The 23594-nt window shown below is 40.6% G+C and overlaps 2 protein-coding genes across 2 annotated transcripts; one reads left to right on the top strand and one right to left on the bottom strand.

Moving 5' to 3' along the window:
- Nucleotides 1-830: 830 nt before the first annotated feature.
- RB195_007398 (uncharacterized protein) lies at nt 831-9378 on the bottom strand (the record flags this gene model as incomplete). The annotated part of the gene is made up of 7 exons (XM_064180998.1): nt 831-908; nt 1028-1154; nt 4778-4917; nt 5000-5134; nt 9036-9133; nt 9192-9258; nt 9322-9378. 7 exons carry the CDS (start codon nt 9376-9378, stop codon nt 831-833), a joined length of 702 nt encoding a protein of 233 aa, XP_064037825.1.
- Nucleotides 9379-14831: 5453 nt separating this feature from the next.
- RB195_007397 (uncharacterized protein) lies at nt 14832-15206 on the top strand (the record flags this gene model as incomplete). Its single annotated transcript, XM_064180997.1, has 2 exons — nt 14832-15000; nt 15061-15206. 2 exons carry the CDS (start codon nt 14832-14834, stop codon nt 15204-15206), a joined length of 315 nt encoding a protein of 104 aa, XP_064037824.1.
- Nucleotides 15207-23594: the final 8388 nt, after the last annotated feature.

Raw genomic sequence — 23594 nt, 5'->3', positions numbered from 1 at the left:
AGGATAATAGCGTAGTTGTCTAATCCCTACTAATAAAGTGCAAAGAAAATAGTTTTTGACTTCAAAATATTTATTCATTTATTTACTCATAACGGATACGGAGAGCACGGATTTGTGGAAGAAGCCAGAAACGAACATGAAATTGAAACATTTCGAAGAAAACTGTCGTCATACTGTCGTGCGGTATCAACCAGTAAAGAAGGTCGTTCCACTCGTTTCAGCCGAAAATTTTTCCCCCAACCATTGCGACGCGAAAAGATTTTTAAGAGCTGTGTTTTTGTAGTTTTTTTTTTTAGAATTTATGCATTTTCTAGAATTTGGAAGCCGTAGAGCCGTAAAGAACTCAAATTACTCTTATTACAGTTCTATTATATAAAACTGTATAAAACCGTACAAGCAAGTATTGAAATATTTGACATGCGCTCTATATAAACATTATATTTAAGTAAAATTTTGAAAAGGTAAAATCTAGAAAGGAGTTTAGAGAATGTGTACAAAGTAATTAGTTTGTTGTTGTTGTTGTTGTTGTTGTTGTTGTTGTTGTTGTTGTCGTCGTCGTGTTTGTAAGGTTTTGTTGTTATAGCTACTGCAGTTGAAAATTGAACACGAATTCGAAAATATAAATCCTGCAAAATCGATCTTGCAAGTTGTTTCACTTCAGTACTTTTTTTTTAAATCACAAATTTTTATTTCTAGTTTGAAACAACGATGAGGAATGTGGTGTGCCAGATTCGATCCGAAGCCGAATTATATTAGAATTTTTTTTAAATTTCACATGAATAGAAATCCATTTACTAGTTCCTTCACCAACAGAATACTATGAAAATTCTCTATGAATACTGCATGGCAAGTTTGTGAGCGAATGTCCGGTTATTCTCCACGTCACTAAGAACCAACTTCCCAAGCGCCTAAAACATTAAGGATTTTCGGCAGTTGGGATGATTTATAAAATAAATAAGCAATAAATAGTATAAAAATAAATAACAATAATAAATAGTATAAAAAATTTAAACAAAAAAACGTATACCTGATTAGCAACCGTTTTTATTATCATTCCCTTCAAATCCATACACATAATGTAGTCATAAATTGAAGAGTTTTCCGGATCCTCAGGATTCGGATAATACCAACCGGCTCCCACATGAACAAATCCTCTAAAATCGACTGATGATTGTTTTTATGCCACCTTTTCTTTTCGACCACCACCACACGAGCTAATTTGAGTCCCTGAAGTGAATCACCCACTCATTGCAAATAAAAGTGCTAGGAGAACACTCTCGAACGCAGTTCGTGAACGAACCTGTTCTGGAGAGTTGAGCAAAATTGACGAGAAAAACTGGAAGGGGAAAAGACACAGCACACAACGGTGGAACTAGGATATTCCCGTTACTATCGTTGACATTTTTTTTCTGGGAAGTGAAACGAATTCTCTCCGTCCAGTGGAGAAGTGCTGAGAACGGTTTGGACCGCGAGAATTAAGAATTCAGCTGGAATTAGAAATTAGAAAGAAATTAGAGAGAAAAAATTAGAAAGAATTAAAACTAGAAAGAAATGTGAAATAGATATGTACTCGTGCACTAGGGCTCCCTTTCCCTCGAAGTGTACATTGCACGAAATGTGTACGAGTTATTAGCGAATTTTTGTGAGGGATATTCGAAATTAACTCGATTACATCGCTCGAAAAGCGAGATCGATGAATCGTTTTGTGCATGGATGTTCGGGTAGAAATGGGACCTTCGCACTTAATCCTGGGAAGAAATTTCGTGAAATCATTTCGGAATAAGGTGGGGTGTTTCTTTTTTGTTCACCATTTTATTGCTATTTTAATTTATTTTATTTTATTCGTATACGGGATAGTAGATTATGGAGAGGGGCTTTTATTATTCTATTTTTTATTTTATTCAGCTTTTTTTTGTTTACCTTGTTTCGTTTTTAGTAAAAATGTAGTTTTGAACACTTTGACGTATAATCTTTAGGTGGACGTCAAAGAATTCAAAACAAATTTTTCACTAAAAATTAAGTTTAGGTTGGCGAAGTGTTGTTGATAGGAGATATCATGGAAGAAAACGTTGATGCTGCTTTTGTGTGATGTTTTGAAAGTGGCGTAAACTTTCTTATCCGAACATCCTAATACGACTTATGGGTCCCATAAGTAGACAACGCGTCTTTTTTGAATTCCTTATTGTACCAACCCATTCCATGCATTCTTCTTAAAGATGGATCGTTAAGACCAACACCCACCAATTTTATTCAAGCGACTTACAAGAAGAAGAACCATCGTGTATAAAATATTTGGTGCCTTCTGCAGCTCATGTAGTAATTTTAAGAATATTCTCTCAAGCTCAATGCTGAAAAAACAAGAAAAGGAAACAAAACAGGAGAAAAAAGAAGAAGATAAAACAGGATTTCTCAGTGAGGGTGAGAGATTTGCGATCATAAAAAAACCTACCACTACCCTAAGTCAAAATTGATGAGATTTTTTTTTCGACTAAAACCTCTATCAAAACACAAAAAAGGTCTCAGAGTCAATCTTTAAAATACATGTGCTTTATGATGCATTTATGGAACCCAATTCTTCTTAAAGCCAAATTTCAAATGCTAGGTCTGTACTACTCCGATAAAGTTTCGACGCGAAAAACTTCCTAACACAGACTCGCTAAGGTTTCTGAAGATTCCTGAAGAAAAATTCTAGATTCTAGATTCTAATCGCTTCCTTTTTCTTTTTTTTATTCTAGATTCTATTCCCTTCCTGAAGAATTTCCCGTGGAAAGAAAAACTGTAGACGAAAATGTGGGAAGAATGCAGTACTAGGTGACAATCCATATTTGTTTTCCGACTGAGTTTCTTCTGTGTTGAACGCACAGTAATGACTGTAGTAGACGAGGCCAAGTATTACTTTTCTTCAGTAACGTACTCCTACTGCCAGAGGTTAGGTACGTAGGTTACGCTTCTTACTTGCCGAAGCTGATCAGAGTACAGTTCGGCGATTACACTACGTCGTCCAGAACTGTATAGGCCTGTATTCAACTGTATAGGCAGCTTAAACTTCTACCAAATGCACAAAATCTTCGGTCTTCACCTTCTCCTCGTCGACACAGGCTCCGGAAACTGTTCTGCGTCAATCTTTTTGTTTCACAAGTCAGGATTGCGGAAATAGGTCCATTTGTCATCATAGGTTACGGTTTTTTTTTCGGTGGAACACTGATTTATGGGGTGTTCCAGCAGCTGGTCGCACTTCTCGCTTCGATGCTGTTCTTGTGTAAAGCCCAATTCAATAGAGCACCTCTTTTCCTCTTCTGCTGTACCTCTCAAACTTGTGCAAATAACAAACAATGGGAAACTCGCAACCGCAAGCTTCCTTGACAATGTTTACCTTCTCATCAAAGAAGTTACACTTGTGTGCAAAACTTATAGGCATCATCCCACGAATCTGAGGTGGTACGGATATCAGGTGGAGAGTTCCTATAGGGGTCGTAGATTACGGAGAGCTAGGTGATTCCGTCTATTTCTTCTTAATTGCCGTAAAAAACGGTCCGGAAGATGCAGGGCGTGCATAAGGCTGGCGCGCTCCAATCGAACCCGTTGTGGAAAATAGCGCGCCGGCACGCTTGAAGCTGTATCTTCCGAGCCGTTTTTTACGGGGATTAGGAAAAAATGGACGGGATCACCCATTCTCCATAATCTACGATCCGGCATACGAATACTCCACCTGAAATCCACACCACCTCAGATTCGTGGAGTGATGCCTTTAAGCGAAAATATATTGACAAGGAATAATTCGTGGCATGATTTAACCTTCTTGTCATGCTGCATGAAACTAAGACAGTCAGAATCCACTAGGAAAAAGGTAATTTTGGAATCTTTTTACAAATTTTGTTGGTTTCAGATAACTCCTCTAATCTAGAATTCTCTTATAGATATTATATTTATCTTATATTATATCTCTATATTATATTTATTTTGTATTATTTTTTTATTATCTTATATTATTAAGATTTGGTAGAAGGATAATTTTTAGGTTTTTTTTTGTGCATTTTTTTTTTCCGAAAACTATCATAAACTAATAAACTACTGCCACCACAAAACAGTTGGAGTAATTTGGAAAAGTGAAATGTGTTGAGTTTCTAACGAATCTTCCTATTTCTATTAGATATTCTAGGATCACCTTTAAACAGGGAATTCATTTCGATTATTCATTGCATCCTTGACCCAACTTAGCGCTAAAGGTCAAGATAATATTCGAAAAAAGGTCTCTCATGCTGTTGGTGCAATCATTTTCCTTAAAAGTTATATTTTTAATTTAAAGGCATCATCCCACGAATCTGAAGTGGTACGGATTTCAGGTGGAGTATTCGTATACGGGTTCATAGATTATGGGGAGGAAGGTGATTCCGTTCATTTCTTCTTAATTGCCGTAGAAAACGGGCCGGAAGACACGGCTTCGAGCGTTCCGGCGCGCTCTTTTCTGCAACGAGTTCGATTGGAGCACGCCAGCCTTGTGCATGCGCCGCATCTTCCGGACCTTTTTTTACCGCATTTAGGAAGAAAAGGACGGAATCACCCTCCTCTCAATAATCTACTATCCCGTATAACAATACTCCACCTGAAATCCGAACCACCTCAGATTCGTTGGGTGATGCCTTTAAGGCGCTGAGATCTAAGAAGTTTTTCGATATTTTTTGACACCTTCAGTAAATGTACACTTATTAGAGGGTCAAATCGCTGGGCGAAAAAAATTAATTTTGAATAAAGCACTATAAGAAAAAGTTCTAGTCACCTCACAGCGTCTTTGGCCGGCGTGAAGCCGTCAATGTCGCATGATCTAGCGGCAAGAACGATACCGTTGCCGACCTTCACGTGCATTCTGGCGACAACAAACTCACGACTTTTCACCATGAACTTCTCATTTGACGCGTACTGGAAAAGCCACACCCGAATTCACTTTTAAGCGATTACTGTACGCACCAAAAGTTTCAAAAACAAAAAAAAAAGAACTCACATTGGCAACATCGATGTTGTCCGTGAGCTTATGTAAACACCGGCTGAATTTTACGTTATCGTTGTACTCGTTGACTTTGTCGAGATCATTCCAGTGTGATTTGAAGAGAACAGATGCCGGCACAGCAATTATGGTCTGAAAATATTTGATTTTAAAAATATCAGCTGGTAAATGACATTCATTTGTGGCCTATGCCATATTCATATGGCATGAATTCATGAATATGTCATATTCATGCGGCGCGTGCACACAGCTGGCGCGCTCCAATCGAACTCGTTGTAGAAAATAGCGCGCCGGGACGCCCGAAACCGTATCTTCCAGGTAGTTTTTTACGGGAAATAGAAAGAGATGGTATGTTCATAGTGGAAATGCACATTTACTAACTGTTGAGCAAAGTAGCAGAACAAATTTGGTTTTCTGTGACCAAATACAGAATTCAGGAAGTAGATCAGAAGTCCGAGCGTGGCCTTACCTCAATTCCCCCTTATCCTCCTTTGAAAAAACGATATGGGAAGCTTTAAAGGCATCATCCCGCGACGAATTTGAGGTGGTATTGATTTCACGTGGAGTATTCGTATACGGGATAATAGATTATGGAAGGGGGGGGGGAAGGGGGGGTGATTCCGTCCATTTCTTCCTGATTCCCGTAAAAAAACGGCCCGGAAGATGCGGCGCGTGCACACGGCTGGCGCGCTCCAATCAAACTCCTTGTAGAAAACAGTGCGCCGGAACGCTCGAAGCCGTATCTTCCGGGCCGTTTTCTTACGGCAATTAGGAAGAAATGGACAGGATCATTCTCCTCCCCATAATCTACGATCCCGTATACGAATACTCCACCTGAAATCCGTACCACCTCAGATTCGTGGGGTGATGCCTTTAATCCCCGTGAGGATGGGCCAACCCTTTCGTATGAACCCGAAACTGCGGCTCGCAGAACTCTAAAGACGTTTTGGGTGAATTTTGAAAGTTCGAAAATTCATAGAAAGGAAGAGTACATAGCCGTGATCCCAACGAGTTGGCTCTGTCCCAAAATCTTTGCGGGTTTTCATCTACGGGGGGTCATATGCCGGTCACATCTTAATTAGAATTAGCGGAGCGACCACTCGAAGGTCTGGTAGCTCCACTGGCAACGCGCCTAATTAAGTAAACACAACGGTTTGGTTCATTTAGTTTTCGGTTCCGGGTGTAATATCCTGGAGGATCATGACTTGTTCTGGATATGAAGCTTTTCAACTGAGATGTTGACTTTTTCCAGGCGCTCACGAAGGCAGCGACATCGAAGCGTTAGCCATAATAAGGAGTGTTAACAATCTTGACTCTCGCTTCACAAAGACAATCGAATGATTGAGATTTTGGTTGAAATACAGCAATGAAGACTCGTTTTGATTTTTTTAAATGAAATATCTGTCAAGGTTACTGTCATACAAGCACTGCACTCAGCTTTCATAAACTGGATTTTTGTAGAAGAAAAACAGAAACAAAATAAGCGCAAAATAATAATGATTTGTTTTTCTGCATCGCACTATCCATCGCTGCCAATGCCTTGAACGTGCAAAGCCTAAATGCACGCTCTTGCTCCTTCTTTTTCTCTCTAAATTACAATAATTTTCTTCTTTGCAAGACCAACTAATTGGAATTTGCAGATGCGAAATTTGCGGGAAAAAAAAAACTGCTTAGAAGTGGTTGAAATATAAACCATAAGCTACTTAGCAGCCCATTGTTTTTTTTATTGTTCTCTTCAGCCCGAAATTAAAGGCATCATCCCACGAATCTGGAGTGGTCCGGGTTTCCGGTGGAGTATTCGTATACGGGAGCGTAGATTATTGAGAAAAAGGTGATTCCGTTTATTTCTTCCTAATTGCCGTAAAAAACGGGCCGGAAAACATGGCTTCGAGCGTTCCGGCGCACTATTTTCCACGAGGAGTTCGATTGGAGCGCGCCAGCCTTGTGCACGCGCGCATCTTCTGGGCCGTTTTTTACGGTAATTGGGAAGAAATGGATGGAATCACTCCCCTCTCCATAATCTACTATCCCGTGTACAACCACCACCTGAAATTCGCACTACCTCAGACTCGTGGTATGCTGCCTTTAACATGTGACGTCAAGGAGATCTACAGAAAGAGACGACGACATTGAAAGAACAAATTCTAACGCTTCCATAAATGAGTTCTTTTTTCTTTTTTTTTCCTTTTTTCTTTTCTTGATTGAATTTTTTTCTTGATTTTATTTAAAGAATTCACTTCTCTCGAAATCTAACGAAAAAGTACAAGTGTCAATTATTAAAATGTCGGGTTTTTCTTCGAATGCTTCTGTCAATTTTCACTCTTTCTTCACCTCCTTCCATAGCCTTCAGGGAAGCTATTTAAATATCACAATTCAATTCTCGGATTAGATCCACGCGGAAATGATCCTCTGATCTAGAGAAAACGGAGTACGGTCTCCAGAAGAAGCCTCCAGAAGACGCCTACAAAAAGAATAATAGTCGCTTTATGAGCGAAAAAAAATGCTCCACAATTCGTGGACATCCAGATCGCGTCGTTATCTTAGGTGCCGCCAACACTCGTTTATCGGTTATTCCATAAACTCCCAAGACAGTCTACCGCAACCGGTCGAATCAAACCCAGATCCCAGTTGATTTCAGTCAAAAGCGTGAATACACGTCACTTCGATCAAAACCTAGTCGTATCGGGTGTGTTCAATCGAACGGACGCGGCGCAGTCAAAGACGTGGTGCGCGGTGCAGTTGCGTGGGCGGGATCGATGTGGGATCATTGTTAACTGCAGCGATATTTGCAGCACGGTTGCGCAGTTGCGTAACCGGCATAACGACCAGGATTGTGGTGGAACTCTTGCCAGCACCACCTATCCCTGCATTTAGCAGATGGTTCCACCGCGATCCCAATCGCTACGTTCCACCGCGCCGCTTCCAGCCCAGCCTTTTACGCAACGGTGCCGAGCTACATGTTGTTCTGACTATTGCCGAATCCAGCTTGATGTGGAAAGTAAAAAGAAAAATTTCTAGTCATTTTTATGATTAGAAAACGTGAGCGTCGTATTAACGGCCGTACAGGTTTTCTTGAGCCTAGAACATTTCACAAGAACGGGAACCACATTTCCTGGGACTCGTGACAGAAACTCGTCAACAACTCCTAATTCAGGATCATACGGAGAGTAAAAGAGATTAAAACATATATTTTAATCTCTCTTTTAGTCTTCTATCTATTCTGATTTGATATAGCAACCTTCTATCAGGGTGAGTGTAGCGCAGTCGGTTAGAGGTCCCGCTTTCTGCACGATCGATCAGAGGTTCGAATCCGCCCTAGTGCACACCAAGCCTTTCATCCATCCCGGGTCTATAAATTGGTACCAGACTTGTCTGGGAGGATAAAAACACTGACTTGACATATCGGCTGGCCCCGCAAGTCATTGTATAGGCCAGATACACGTTCGTGAACCTCAAACGATTCTGAATTGAAGTGAACGTGAGGGCGCATCCCAAGCGGATTGATTAACGTCAGACACACACACTTTACTTTAGCCTTCTATCGATCTTTTAGTCGTGTTTTTTTTTGTGAATTTTAGCTGCCTCAGGCGTCTACTTTAATTACATTCATTCGATGCCGTGGTAAACGTTCTTTGTATTTCTTAGTGCTCTATCTATAAATTATTGCGCTGCCGGTTCTAGTGCGCAATTGCAAATTAATAGACTGTTCAATAGGAGGAGGAGGAAGAGGAGGAATTTTTGCAGAGGAATAAAAAAAAAGAGAATTACTGGGGATGTTGTGTTGTGGTAGAACAGAAATGAAACAGAAAAAGAAATTAAAACAAATTGAAGGAGTAAGAGTCTAGAAAAACTACTGCAATACTTCTTATTTTATTTTTCTAGTCTTTTTTTTTATTTTCTCAACAAGAGCTAGTCGACTGGTCAACTACTCCATAGCTGGAACAGGAGAAATATTTTCTACTAGGGAAAAAAATGAAGTCTTACCGTGAATAAAAATAAAAAAAAATGGATAGACAAAAAAAGTGGTCCGAACCTTTGCAGCAAAATAACGAAGTCCGTCAATATCCTTGTAATGTACTGTTATATGCTCATTGCTGCAATCAACCTTCCATTTGGAGCGGTCAGAGAAACCTTAAATCCCATCGATCATGGATTTTTCTGAAGATCTGAAGAAAAACGATCGAGGTACCAGGTGAGCGGATGATTTCCAATGCTCGTCCCATCGCATCGCATGCCGCTCTGAAGGCGTCGCCGTACTGAAAGCAAAAGAAGAGGTTCACGGAAGTGTCCAGAAGATGTTACGACTCAACGCGACTCACCTCTTTCTCCTGTGATGATGGCAATTCGTGTTCCACCCCTTCCACGGTGAATTTCATTTCGTTTAGTGGACCTAATAGATTTTATAGGATTTGTAGGATGATAGGGCGAAAACGACATGAACCTCGGTGCAGTTGCATAAGAGCCGCTGCCGAGTTAGCTGTTAGAATCGAGGTGGGACCATCGCGACCTACAGGGTCCTAGCGAGAGTCCCCGTCGATCCTAACCGCTACGCTCCACCACAGCGCTTCAAGCGTAGCCGCTTACGCAGCTCGCAGCGAGGTTCATGTCGTTTTGATCCTACCATACTGAAGAACACCATATAGAAGACGTAAAAAAAACCTGTATATGACACAAAGGAAAGTCAAAGAACGGTCTATGTCGCGAAAAGGAATCTTTCCGCTATCTTTCTGGCAATATCCATGTTGTCATCGCGCAAGATGCCGTTCTTACATGTAAAATCAGGGGAGATTTAATATTTCTATCTTATACACTTCATAATTTTATTGTTTGTATCTTTATTTCTCTCATGACCAATTGTGCTCGTGTTCTGTGCGTTTCTGGCTGATTATTTTGGTGTTTTCATGGATTTAATTTACTAAGTTTGAGGGGACGGATAAAGGATTTGTGGATTTGCAGCCGTAAAGCACCGAAAGAAACACTTCAGTTTAAGTTACGAACAACAAGAATTAAGTATGTGGTTGAGATTGAAACAGCTCATAATAACAGCTTTCAACCGAAAAAACACAAATTGACTTTCAAATGGAAGAAGAAAGGGGAGTAGACATTGCTGGAATTTGAATCTACTTCTAAGAAATTATTTCCCGACGCTCTAACTTGCGCTCTTTTTTCTCTTAGTAACTTCGGTTTAGATTTCATAGATCCTCCGAGACTAATGCTTAGGCCTTAGGGCCCTGAGGATTGATTTGATTATTTACTTCGAGAAATAAGGGCTCCACCGAGTACTCCCCTCCCTCTAACTACATTTTATCCGATGCCATCTACTGCAGATTGGGAGACTAAATATAAGGTTTAATCAACTACTTTGAAGAGCTTCTTAAATACTCCGAAGAATATTTTGAAGAAAGAAAGAAAATACAGCTTCAAAGAACGACAAGGAAGCACTTAGAAGGGAGTAGACAAAACTGCTCCAATCGAAATACACTTGGAATGCAAAAATCGTTTTTAGGGCACAAAAACCGTTCTTGACTGTTAAATTCGGATTGCTGAGAGACCGAGAATCCACTTCTCAGGGGATTTTCGGTTTCTCAGCTCTGGTTAAAAGTACTCTACGATATGGCTTAGCTGTTCGCTTTCAGTAAACTTGTTTGAAGAGTTTTCTAAGCACAGTTCGATTAGAGCAGCTTTCACTCGTTCTCCTCCCTCCCATTTGAAATTCCTTATCGACCAACAAAACAGTTCAAAATTGTCATTTCAGGAGAGTAGATCATTGTAGCTGGAACACTTAAAGGCATCACCCCACGAATCTGAGGTGGTACGGATTTCAGGTGGAGTATTCGTATACGGGATGGGAGACTACGGAGGGAGGGGTGATTCCGTCCATTTCTTCCTAATCGCCGTAAAAAACGCCTCGAAAGATACGGCTTCATTCGTTTTGGCGCACCATTTTGTACAAGAGGTTCGATTGGAGCGCGCCAGTCTTGTGCGGCGCCGCATCTTCCGGGCCGTTTTTTACGGCAATTAGCAAGAAATGGACGGAATCACCTCCTTCTCCGTAGTCTCCCATCCCGTATACGAATACTCCACCTGAAATCTGCACCACCACAGATTCGTGGGGTGATGCTGCCTTTAACACAGTCTTAGTGTGTTGTTGAAGTACGCTGTATGACGGTTGGCTATGTCGCTTGAATCTTTTCGTATAAATACTTCTTTTAAGCGGAAATCTTATGTTCTCTCTAATAATATACGAGGATTGCGACCTCGTTTGCAGGTGCAGGGGAAATACTTCTGTACTTTTAAGGAACGAAACATCTCTTGGAAGTACAGAAGTCAAGTACAACAGAAGCTCTCCGCTATAAGTTTTCCCAACGGAACAACTTTGTACCCCTACGAGGGATGAAACGAAGTGATGCGAATTCCATCATTCACATAGGTTAAAAAGTTCCCTCAACGACTAATTTCACCACTAATTCACTTCATACGTTATCATTTCGTTATTCGCAGAAAGGAGGACCTTGCACACCCTATAACGACTTCACGGAAGCATCTTATCGGGTGGTGAACGAGAAAATGGCCCGTTTATTGCATTGTAGCACAAGAGATTAAAGAAGAATTCTGGTCGGGAATTGTGATTTACGCAGCAATACCGTCTAAACGGTAATGTGGCATGCACGATGAGGTCGGTTGAATCGGTTGAGGTGAATGAGAACGTGTGACTTGCGTGGGCGGCGGCTGAATTCCAGTAGAAGGTGAAATGAAGAAAGGATGCACACGCTGGGTCGTTTTTGTTCAAATCCAGAAGCATCTGCCGTAGCTCCGCACTATGGCACGCGTGGGAACTATCCTGAGTTTTTGACTCGGCTGCGCTTTCGATTAAACTATAGTCGGGTCAAAACGACATGAAGCACTTTGCATTTGCGTACGCGCTTGAAACAGTCCGGTGGAGGCAACAGTTGGGACCGAGGTGGGACCATCGCAACCTGCAGCGATTAGTGATGCCAGGCAGGGTCCCAGTGCGCTTCTAACCACTACGCTCCACCGCACCGCCTTGAGAGAGGACGTGTACGCAATTGCACCGTGTTTCATGTCATTTTGACCGTACTATACCTTTCGTACTACACCGTCACGAGTTAATCATTGTGAGTTTAGTCAATAGAAAATATCCTTGTGTTCCTTCAAATAAGGATAGCCTTCAAAGTCAAATGATAAAAAAGGTAGACCTATAAAGGATAAAGGATAAAGTTCCTGGCGTTAATCAATCCGCTTGGGATGCGCCCCCACGTTCACTTCAATTCAGAATCGTTTGAGGTTTACGAACGTGTAACTGGCCTATACAATGACTTGCGGTGGCTAGCCGATGTGTCAAGTCAGTGTTTTTATCCTCCCAGACAAGTCTGGTACCAATTTATCGACCCCGGAGGGATGAAGGGCTTGGTGAGCACTAGGGCGGATTCGAACCTCCGATCGATGGTGCAGGAAGCGGAACCTCTAACCGCTACACCACACCCGCCCCGTAGACCTATAGTCAGATAAAAAAAAAACATGAAGCCTGCTAAAGCTGCTCAAGTGGCGGCGCTCAAAGCGGCTCGCTGAGCCAACGGTTGCGATCCAGATGGGACCCTCGCAAGCTCAACAGTCGAGTGGACTTAGCTGTAGTCTCACCTCGATCGCAAGCATTACCGTATCGAGTCCAGCCGCATACGCAACCGCACCAAGTTTCAAGTCACTTTAACGACGTATCAACATCCAAATATCCAGATGAAACTATACATTTCCCAGATAAGTTGCAGCGAAAATAATCGATTGATTCGCAGCAGAACTCCGATTTTCGAGTCCCACTGTATAATGAAAAAACGTGGTGCAATTGCGGCTGCACCCAAAGTGTGGCAGTGGAGACGGCGGTTTCAATCGATACGGGACCTTTGTTCGCTGCAATCGGACTGCAGACAACGACAGGAGACAAAGAATTAGTCAGATCCGGAATTTTTGGTAGCTTGCGAGATTTCTGAGTATTATTAGCTCCCACATAGCAGCTCTTCGTTTTCCTAGCATTTGTCGGAAGAAAAAAAAAAGAGGAAAAGAAAAAAAGAAGAGATAAGAAAAAGATAGGAAAGAAAGAAAGACAAAGATAAAAGAAAAACACAATTATGACACACAGAAACGACAAATTGTTCTAATTGATTACGGTAATTAAACTCGGAAGCATTCAAACAGAAAGTGATTGGATAAGTTTTGTTCTGGAATTACTAAATATTCATTTCTTTAGTCACAGTCAATCTATAAAGCTAAATAAGGTTTTTCTGCGGGTAGGGATGAAAAAAGTGAAAACGATGGAGAAGAAAAGAGAATCAACAAATGGAAAGGATATAAGGAAATGTTCAAGCGAGAAAAACAGTGAACAGTAGGACTTGAAAGTTCTGGAATTTCTGGATTCTGGAGCTACAGCCGGTAAAATGTCTTTAAAAACGGACGAAAATGGGCTCAGAAACCCGGCTGATGTATGTAAAATCTTCAGCGCTAGCGGGGAAATCACTGTAAAACCAGTTTTCCTTGAAACGGTTATGTGTGTATGTTGCTAACTCGGGAAAAAAATGTCCAAGGTAACCAATTAGATAAAAACGCGGACACTATCAGGCAATCGCAAAGTCGGTTGCGCCTATCTGTCGTTCCCTGCCGCCTACGAAAAACTTTATCGATACTTTTCAATACTTTGCTCGGTTTTCTCTAACTACAATGAATAATCGCTGGAAAAGGGAGCGTATGAGATTTCTTAAAAGAAAAAAAAGAAAAAATAGTAATCCTAGAAAAACATATGGAAATGACAGGGGTTTTCTAAGGACTATACGAAATGTTTTGTCGTATTCAAAGCAAACATCAAATAAAATAAAGAATAATAAAAGATAATAATAAAAGTCAACAAAAAAAATAAAATATTTCCACCTCAACCGTTTCTCTTTGGCGTCAGATTTTTCTGTGTGGATCCAGTTTCAAACAAGAAACTGAACATAATGAAGAAATTCTCCAAATACCGTTCCTATAACGAAAAATTATTAAAATTATTTCCCTTGAATTGAATTTCTCGTTAGTAAAAAAAATTCTGCCGAATTTGATGAAAATCCAACTGAAATTCCAGATATGAAAGTTCTTCTCTTTTTTGGGGTTGTGATTCGGATTCGACTCCTCCCAAATGATCCGATTTAATGAGTGAATAATAGTTGCGGTTTGTACACAAAAATACAGTAATCTCAAAGAGAAACTTCGAATAATAACCGGGACATCTCTCAACTCGGTCCCTCTATCTCTAGGACTACATCCACGTAGCACTTCTTACATGACTCCTCTCGAAAATGGAATTGGACTTGCGGGATGAGATTCGGTGTAATATATTTTGTTTCGTAGCGCTAGTGGAAACGATGTCATTTGATGTCGTCCTACTTCAGAGTCAACCATTTCGATTACATAAATCACCAGCGCATCCACTTACATTTATACCGCTTTTTTTTGGTGTTCATCGCTTATGAGATGTGCAGATGAGATCCGTAAGGATCTCAATCATTCACCAAAGGTCATTCGTTGTTACATATCCAGCCACCATGACATGATCACATCGGAGAGTTCATTTCAGGAGAGCAAGGCTAATCCTCTCATGTCTAGATGGAAGTATATTGCTTGAGCAAAATTCGAGGACGAGTTAAGTAAAATAACATAACATATATATTAGATTGATGCATAATTATGGAACGTTTTTATTAACGCGTTTTTCTTTAGTAAAAATTGGCGTTTTGTTTATTTTATTTTCATAAAAATAATCCTCAATATTTATTTTAAAAAAATGCGTCTCGAAAATCACACTCATATTCGCCATATTATGCTCTACCACTACGAGAAAGGATGGATCGCAGCCCAGTCATTTCGCGATCTCAACGAACATTTTGTCAAAGGAACAATTACTGATAGTGCAGTACGGAAGTGGTTCATTCGCTTTAAATCAGATGACACTAGTTTGGAGGATAAAAAGGGAAGAGGTCTTTGAAAAACTGGCAAACAAAAAGTCTACAAAGTCTACGACGACTTGGATGACTTGGTGGCTGATATCAAAGCGTGGATTGCCTCCAAGAATCGTGACTTCTTCGCACGTGGAATCGACCGACTGCCAGGCAAATGGGAAGCAGTTCTTGAAGTGGATGGTGACTATGCTCTCGAATGATCATTTAAACATGTTTTGATTAAATATTGTTATTGTTTTTGTTGAATAAAAATATTTTTAAAAAACGTTCCATAATTATGCATCAACCTAATATTAACAACTCAGTGGAAATGAATGGAAGTGGGGAGAATGTTCTCCAGAAGTCTATCAGTTGTGCACAGAATGTTGGATTTCACATGGCATGAGGTCAGCGTGACTACATTGCCAAACGTGGCTTGCTCCACAACAGCAGGGTTCTGATGGAACTCCTTAAAGGCATCACTCCATGAATCTGAGGTGGTACGGATTTCAGGTGGAGTATTCGTACACGGTATGGTAGATTATGCGAAGGAGAGTGATTCCGTCAATTTCTTCCTTATTACCGTAAAAAACGGCCCGGAAGATACGGCTTCGGGCATTCTAGCGCACTTTTTTCTACAAGGAGTTCGACTGGAGCGCGCCAGCCTTATGCGGCGCCGCATCTTCCGGGCCGTTTTTTTACGGCAATTAGGAAGAAATGGACGGAATCACCCTCCTCTTCATAATCTACTATCCCTTATAAGAATGCTCCACCTGAAATTTGCACCACCTCAGATTCGTGGGGTGATGCCTCTAACAACCTTGTTGCCAGCATGGAGCACGTTGCAGAGCACGCTTTACCGTCCGTGGTGATCACACCCCTAAGAAGCATGTCCTGCCTTCTGTAATCTTCAGGGGACCATCACAAATCGCGACGAATTCAGTGTAATTATTGTCGTTGAATAGAACTGTCATTTCTGTTAGTTTTACTGCGTATTTGCTTCAGTTACCTTCTGTGCTATCTTGTACCAGTTCTTTATTTGTATAGTCCAGATTTCACCGAGCTATGTTATTTGGTAGTGACACATTATGACACATTATCACATAAAGTTACTTTTGTCCTTAGGTTTTGCCGTCAGCCTGTTCAATTGTTGGTTTTCACCATTGTTTTTCAAGAGGCTGACGGAGGACCTCTGGATTTACTCATTAAAAGGGCTTCCAAAGCATAGCTCATCGGTCTCCTTAGCATCAGAATCCACTGAAAATTCTTCTTCTTCTTCTTCTTCTTCTTACCTCACTTTACTTAGGATTCTTCCAATGCATTTTTCGGTTTCAAATAATTTCTCTAATCCAATTCTCTTACAAGTATTGTGAAGATTTAGAAATAGTAATTTTTAGGGTCATATTTTTTTTGGACCACCTAAAACTCCCGTAGAAAAAACAGCTCTGTAAACTAACGATCAAATTTGTCCCATTAGTATTTGCGAGATCTTTGCCCGGTTACCCGAAAGGAATTGTTTTGCGTAAAAGATCTATTCTGGGCCAGAAAGGAGCTGAACTTTCAGATGAATTTGAATGGGACCAGCATGTACCAGTGATTATTTTAGTTTGGAGACTTGGTCCCATCACTTATATGGACGGTTATGCTCAAGATAGTATATTGAGTGTTCCGGTTAGGTTTCAGGAAAAATAATAAAAACAGTCAGAAAAGAAAACATGAATCGCTGCTTGCAATGTCCCAACGAAGAAATTCGTGCTTATCTGAAAGAGTCAGATACCGATGATCCTACTAACTTCAGCGATTCTAATGATTTATTCTTATTTAATTCTTTAATTGTGATTTCATATTAATGTTAATTGTCTACTTAGTAGATAATTACTTAGTTTTTGTTTAATTTTCACTTAGTCTATTTTTATTTTTACTTACTTTCTTTCTATTAAATATATTTACGTTACTCAACCATTTCAAATATCAAACCTGCAGAAGGAGATATGTATCTGCAAAATTTATTACTTAAATAAATACAATGGAAAGAGAAGAGCGGCGTAAGACCATCAAGGACTTTGAAGAGAAGGTAGAAGTTTTCGTCGCCATTAATCTGGTGTTTCGTGAAAATCTTTGATTAGACAAAGCGTAGATTTTTACGTCTTTAAAAGAACCAATTTTAACAAGTTAAAGAAGGAAGCAATTGCGGAGAGATGTTTCTGTTTCTCCACAGTTCCTACTAAATACTGCTGCTACTTACTTCAACTGAAAAGGCTGTTGAGGAGACCTCATTGATTTTTGACCGCTCGCTCGTGCAGGCGGCACGTGCATAGGTGTGCTGCATTCCAGTGTTCATAGTGGGAACAAGCGCGGTCATGCAGTAGGATTAGGGGAAATTGAGCGGGGTCACGCTCATATTTGTTCTCTACACCCGAATTTTATTCTTTCCATCAGGTTTCCACGCTACGTCAATTTTGCGATACGATGCTTACAAGGTGTGACCAAATTTAGACGTCTACTGAAGTTTTTTTCTCTCACAGTGAAGAATTTAAGTTTTTATTGGATTAATAAGAGAGGGGTCAGTTTCGTATATTTTCTTCTTTATTTCTTTTTATTCAGCTTACAACGGAGCACAATCAACAATATAATGAAAATATGATTGGTAGTCACTGCGGTGCTCCATCTAATGGACAGATCTGCGGTCTCCTTCTTCCAGAAAAGGAGAGAGTGGTAGTCCAAGAAGTCGGATACTGCCCGACTAATGTCATCGAACCTGGTGAAGGTTTTCTTAGCCAAGAAAGCTCTAAGAGCACGAATAACTGACAGAGGGGCTACATTAGGAGAGTAGGAGATACGGGGTACTGTTTTCCAGTCTAGCTCTTCGCACCAAAGCTCGTCTTGGCCGGTTTTCTTAAACACCTTCTGGAGCTGAGGGCTGTAGATGACACCTGTGATCATATGCGTGTGTGTACTTGCAGAAGCCGCTTGTAGTACATCATTCTACTCGAATCCCAGAAGCAGCAGGATAGGGCCTTCTTGGGGTGCGTGTCCGATTTAGCTTGCGTGGGCGGGTCTTCTTCTCAAGGAAACCACACTGCACAATTTGAGTCGGAATTATAGAGTGCCTAATTCTCGTCTCCTGTAACCAGGCCTTCCATAGACTCCTTTCAATGCGAGCGGAGAAGGGAAGAGTGACAGACTGATACCCGGTATACCGCGTTCCATCCGTAAAAGTACGAAGGATTCATCGAACCAGCACCTTTCTGTAATTGAGGGTCTGGAGAAGATTGAGGATTGCCGGTTGGGTTCATCTGAGTCTCATCGCAAGACTACGGGTGCTAACCTTCTTATCCTCTTTGACTAGTATTAATGGAATGTCAAAGTGGAGAAGTTGATGAAAGTGGAGAAAAACCAAATAGCAATGAACAACTTACAGGGAGATTATCGCTAGAATTAAAAATTATTTTAATTAATTAATTCAAAGGAATTATTAATACGATAATTGAATAAATTTAGTTTGCCAGTTCAACGTCGTTATAACAACAACGCTTTAAAATGTCCCCACGCTGGCTCTTCTCAACTCGTTTTTACGACTCCAATACCTTGATTGTGGTGACTATGAATGAGTTAGCCTTACCTAAGGTGCACACAACTCTGGATGTTTTTGTTCTCAATAGGAGTCGTAAGAGAAAGATTAGATTGGTCAGCAGCTGCTAGCCTGTGTTTTCTTGTCTTGGTTGGTTGCCTAATAAGGATGCGCTAGCAGTGATAGCAGACAGTACTTCTTGTTGCAGAGAATATTATGTAACGTATATCGTAACGTAGGTTCCGCAAAACAACCTTGTTGAGCAAAGATGGTGTTCGTACTTTTTCTCATCGAGATATATAAATGATCACGAAGAGGATCTATTTGAAGATTTATTCGTTATTTAACTCCTGTGTGTATCCCAGGAATCCACACTGGAGGAGTACAACGTCGGATTTCTTGTAGACATGCTAGTGCTAGTAATATTACTAATAATCTTATAATTAGTAGTCAAATCATATAATCCTAGCGTCGAGAATGACGGAGTCTTCCGCAGTATGTTGATGTCCAGACTGGGGCTTGCCTTCAAAGATTGTGTCTCGCCCCTCGGAGTTGGCGAACGAACGGTGGACAGCCCTCCTCCAGTCCTTTGTTGCGTTGCGTTGTGCTGTGTACTGATGTCGTCGTTCCAATCGAGTCGCGACACCGTTCATAAAAGATGACGGCGCAAAGCTGCTCTCGAGACATTGTGCTCAAAAGGCAGGCATGAATCTGACGTAGTATGGATTTCTCATGGAAAGTTTCTATACGAGGTCGTAGATTGCGGAAAACTACGTAGTTCCGTTCATCTCTCCGTGATCGTCCTAAAAAACGGTATGGGAATCGCATTAGTTCCTACGATGTACGTTAGAACGCGCCTTTATATACACATTCCGTTCCCTTCAGCACCCTATTCATTAGGATAACATGAATAGACTGATGGGAAACCTTATTAATCCTCCAAGGCTGGCTCGTTGATGCGGCGCGTGCGCAAGGGTGGCGCGTTGCAATGCAAGTCGTTGTAAAAAAAAACGGCGTCTTCCGGACCGTTTTTTTATAGTGACTACGGAGAGATGAGCGGAACCACCTGACTTTCCGCAATCTACGACCTTGTTTAGAAGCTTTCCATGGGGATCCGGGTATATATGCCTTTCGCGGAGAAGCTTCGAGAATGCTCTACAACTACCACATGATATACCATGGGTATCAATCAAAAATCAAACGTTCTGGATTATTCAAAGGAAAAACCTTGACAATGATAGTTTAATATTGTAATAGAAGAATAGAACACAAGATAGTTTAGAATACAGCTGAATATTAGTATAATAAGATTTTCAAGACTTATTTATTAGCTCAGTGGTTGAAGATCAGCGTCCTTCGAATTTTCTGGAAGTTCCTAAGATATCACAAGTTGGAACACGTTAATTCTTCACTAACATGTTTGAACACAACCACACAAACAACACAACACTAACATGTTTGAACACGTAACATGTTTTCCTATTTCGGAAGGAAGCGAAAGTTTTTTTTTTCTCGTCGTCACTGTTTATTTTTGCTCCATTTACGGGAATGCATGCGATTTCTCTGCTTATCTCGTGCTCTCTCGTACCGCCGTGCTTCGTGGACTCGTAAGCGAGGCGAAACCTCCGTACCGCCGCTGTCGCCTTTACGCATTAGTGACTCTATTGAATTCTCTGTGTAGTTTCGGAAGTCTGTCCACATCGTATAGTTCATAATGACATAGTGGCGTAGGAACCTGTTACTTCGTTCACTCTTTCTGATTCATGGATTCATATCGTGACGGGAATTTTTCTTCACCTCTAACAACATGCTAAATCTAGAACTTTGTTATTGCACAATCTATATACTTCTTTCCTGAGCTGATTGGATTTTTTCAACAAAAAAAAAAGGAAAAAATCTCGCCGCGTGCGCTAACTGAAAGACTGAAATCAGCACTCAGTAGAATTTAAGTCTCATTCTGGATGAAATAAGGAAAGATTCAGATCGTTTTTGGGGGAAATTGTAGTTGTGGGATGGGGAGAGGGAACGAAGAAGGGATGGAGGAGGTACCAGTGGGACCCTTATTTGTTCGATGCTCTAACTTAATGTTTCTCTTGATAACACTAGGTTACATGTCTTAGTTCTTCTAAGATGAATGCTTAGACCTTAGGGCCCCGAATAATTTAATTATTTACTTCGAGAAATAAGGGCGCCACTGAGTGCCTCCCCCCCCACCAATTACATTTCACTTTTGTACTTTTGTTATTTTTTATTGTGCATTATTTCTACTTTGAAGACATGCGCATTGGTTCTCTATATGACTATCATTCCTTGAAAAAAAAAACTTTTTTTGCTCAATAGAAAGCCATTTGTAGTTACTGTCTTTACAATCGCTCCACCTGCATCCAATTTACCTCCATTTGACATTAAAAATAGGTGAAGAACTAGAAAAAACTTTTAAATTAGCTAATTGTTCGTGTTTCAGTCATAGAAATTTGATTATTTCACTTTTTTTTGTTCTAAAATTGATGAAAACTAACTATTCTTTAAGATCTAATGGCGTTCATTCAGTTTCAGTCATTTACAATATGTAAAATTTGATTAATTCAGTTTTTTTTACCTTATGGTACTTTTCATGCTATTTATTTGCGTTTATGTGACTTCAGTTGCTTCTAAAATATGTTTCGAATATATTTTGATTCTCATTGTTGTGCTGAGAACGTAAATTCTTAGGGCTAGGCTGCAAAAAAAAAAGATCTAAGCAGCTGAGATTTATATTTAGATTTTCACTCTTAAGAACATTTTTATTATCATCTTACTTTGAAAAAAAGTTGTAACGGTCTTCGCTTTTCGCGTTGACCAAATATGCGGTAGTCGGAGCGGGTGCTCTGTCCCCTTTCACTTTTGGACGATTTTCGAAGGGACCCACTTCCGGTCCGGCTTCTCCCAATAGTACAGTGCAGAAGCGTAGCGTTTGCCTCACTCTTTGTAGCATGCCACATTTTTCAAAAACCACTGGTTAAATTTCCTCATCGAGGGAGGAGTTTGAGGAAGACGGCGCATAAAAATGCAGAAAACCAACTAAATGCTAGTGAAGCCAAGCATACTAATGAGAAATTCAGTTATCCTCTGAATAAAATTATTAGGGCGAAGAAGTTGGATTTGATAATTCTCCATTTTGTCTCTATCGTTAGGCGGAAGGAAAGAATGAATAGGATGGAAGCAGTCAGGTCAAAACGACATGAAACTTGACGCAGTGGCGTAAGCGGCTGCGCTCGAAGCGGCGTGGTGAAGCTTGCGATTAAGATCGATGTGGGACAATCGCGAATTGCATTGATAAGTGGTGCTATCAAGGGTCCCATGTCGATTCTAGCCCCTATGCTCCACCGTAACCGCTTCCAGCGCAGCCGCTTCCGCAACTGCACCGAGTGTCATGTCATTTTGACCCGACTAGAGAAAAAATTCACTGGGACCCTTTATTAAGGAGGAGTGAATGTGAGTAAGGTAGCACGGGACCTAGCTACTTATAGCTTCATAAAGGCGGGAATAGGAATAATTAGGAAACAACTAATGTATGTAAAGAAATGAAAAGAATATGAAGCTGGAATCATGGTGTCCACACAACCAAGTAGCTTCCAGTTTCGTCTCTCTGGTGTCTAAAAAAACCTTTTCTTAAAGGATTCTTACAACTCTACAAAGAGTTCTCTCCTACGAAGGTATTTAAAAGTAAAAGTAGCAGTATGAACATGATTTCGAAGAAGAATGGACCACAATTGATCCGGCTACTCCACGTTTTTCCTGATCACACAGATCCGAAGAATTGCACTGAACAGTTACGTTCTAAAACATAAATCGCCGTCGTAGGCTTGGTTATCACCAACAACGACCGCGTAGTATAAATGCACGCACTGGCGTTGCGTACGTGCATTTATACTACGCGGTCGTTGTCGGTGATGTGTCAATTGCTAAATTTACAGCTGCATATCTAAAATTAAGAATCAGTAAACTCACAGCTGGATACCTATTGAATCTGAAAAACAGCTTAGCAGAGGATTGACGTAGTGTGGAAACCGAACGATAAATATAGATTTCGGGGTGTAGATTACGAATATTTGCATGGTCGTCTTCCTATTCCTGAAAAATGGGGTGAAGACCCCACTTTGATACGTTCCTACTTTAATACGTTAGAACGCACCACCTTTGCACATGTCCATGTTCATTCAGCAGCCAATCAGCAATTATTGGTTATACTTGAATAGGCTGCTGAGGAGACCTCATTGATCCCCAACCGCTCGCTCGTGTATGCGGCGCGTGCAAAAGAACGGCAAAATTTCAACGTCGTAGAAACAAACACCCTCTCCCATTCCATTTCTCAGGACGACTAGTGGGATTTGAGTGGGGCTACGTTCATATTCGTAACCTACACCTTGAACTCTATGTTCTTTATCAGTTGTCCACACTAAGTAAGTTTCCTGATACGCTGTTTTTAACACTTCCTCTCTCGAGTAATTCTGGATGAGTTCCTTGGGCCCATGCCTATCCAGCGCACCCGCTTCTCATACGCCTTGCTACGGGACCTTGCGTCCAGAACTTCTACAGCTGAAAATCACACCATTCTGAGCAGTAGCGCATCGTAAGAAAACCAGATAGCACTGTTCAAACGAATTTCAGCAGAAATAATTGTTTTCTTGATGAGAATGTACTTTGCTTTTACTTTGACAACGTTAATGGAAGATAAAAATAGATTGAGAATGACTGACATTAGCAGTAAAAGTACAAACTTATGCACTTGTTGCATTTTAGCATGGTTCACTTACCATAAAGTTTATTCTAGAATTCCTTGATTTTGAGTTGAAAAGCATGAACATGAATAGTACAAATTGTGCAGATACGCATCCATAAAATGCGCGATTTCCAAGAGGACAAGGTACCAAAGGCATTCTCTGCTAAGAATTACTGAATCGTCGTATACTGTCAATCTGTCTACTATCAGAGGGACATCTGGAAACTACATATAGTCGACAAAGATACGACATAAAGCACAGAAAGTTGCGTAAGC

Source organism: Necator americanus, chromosome I (genome assembly GCF_031761385.1).
Source record: "Necator americanus strain Aroian chromosome I, whole genome shotgun sequence".
Taxonomy (NCBI): Eukaryota; Metazoa; Nematoda; class Chromadorea; order Rhabditida; family Ancylostomatidae; genus Necator; species Necator americanus.
This window is presented reverse-complemented; position numbering and strand designations above follow the sequence as displayed.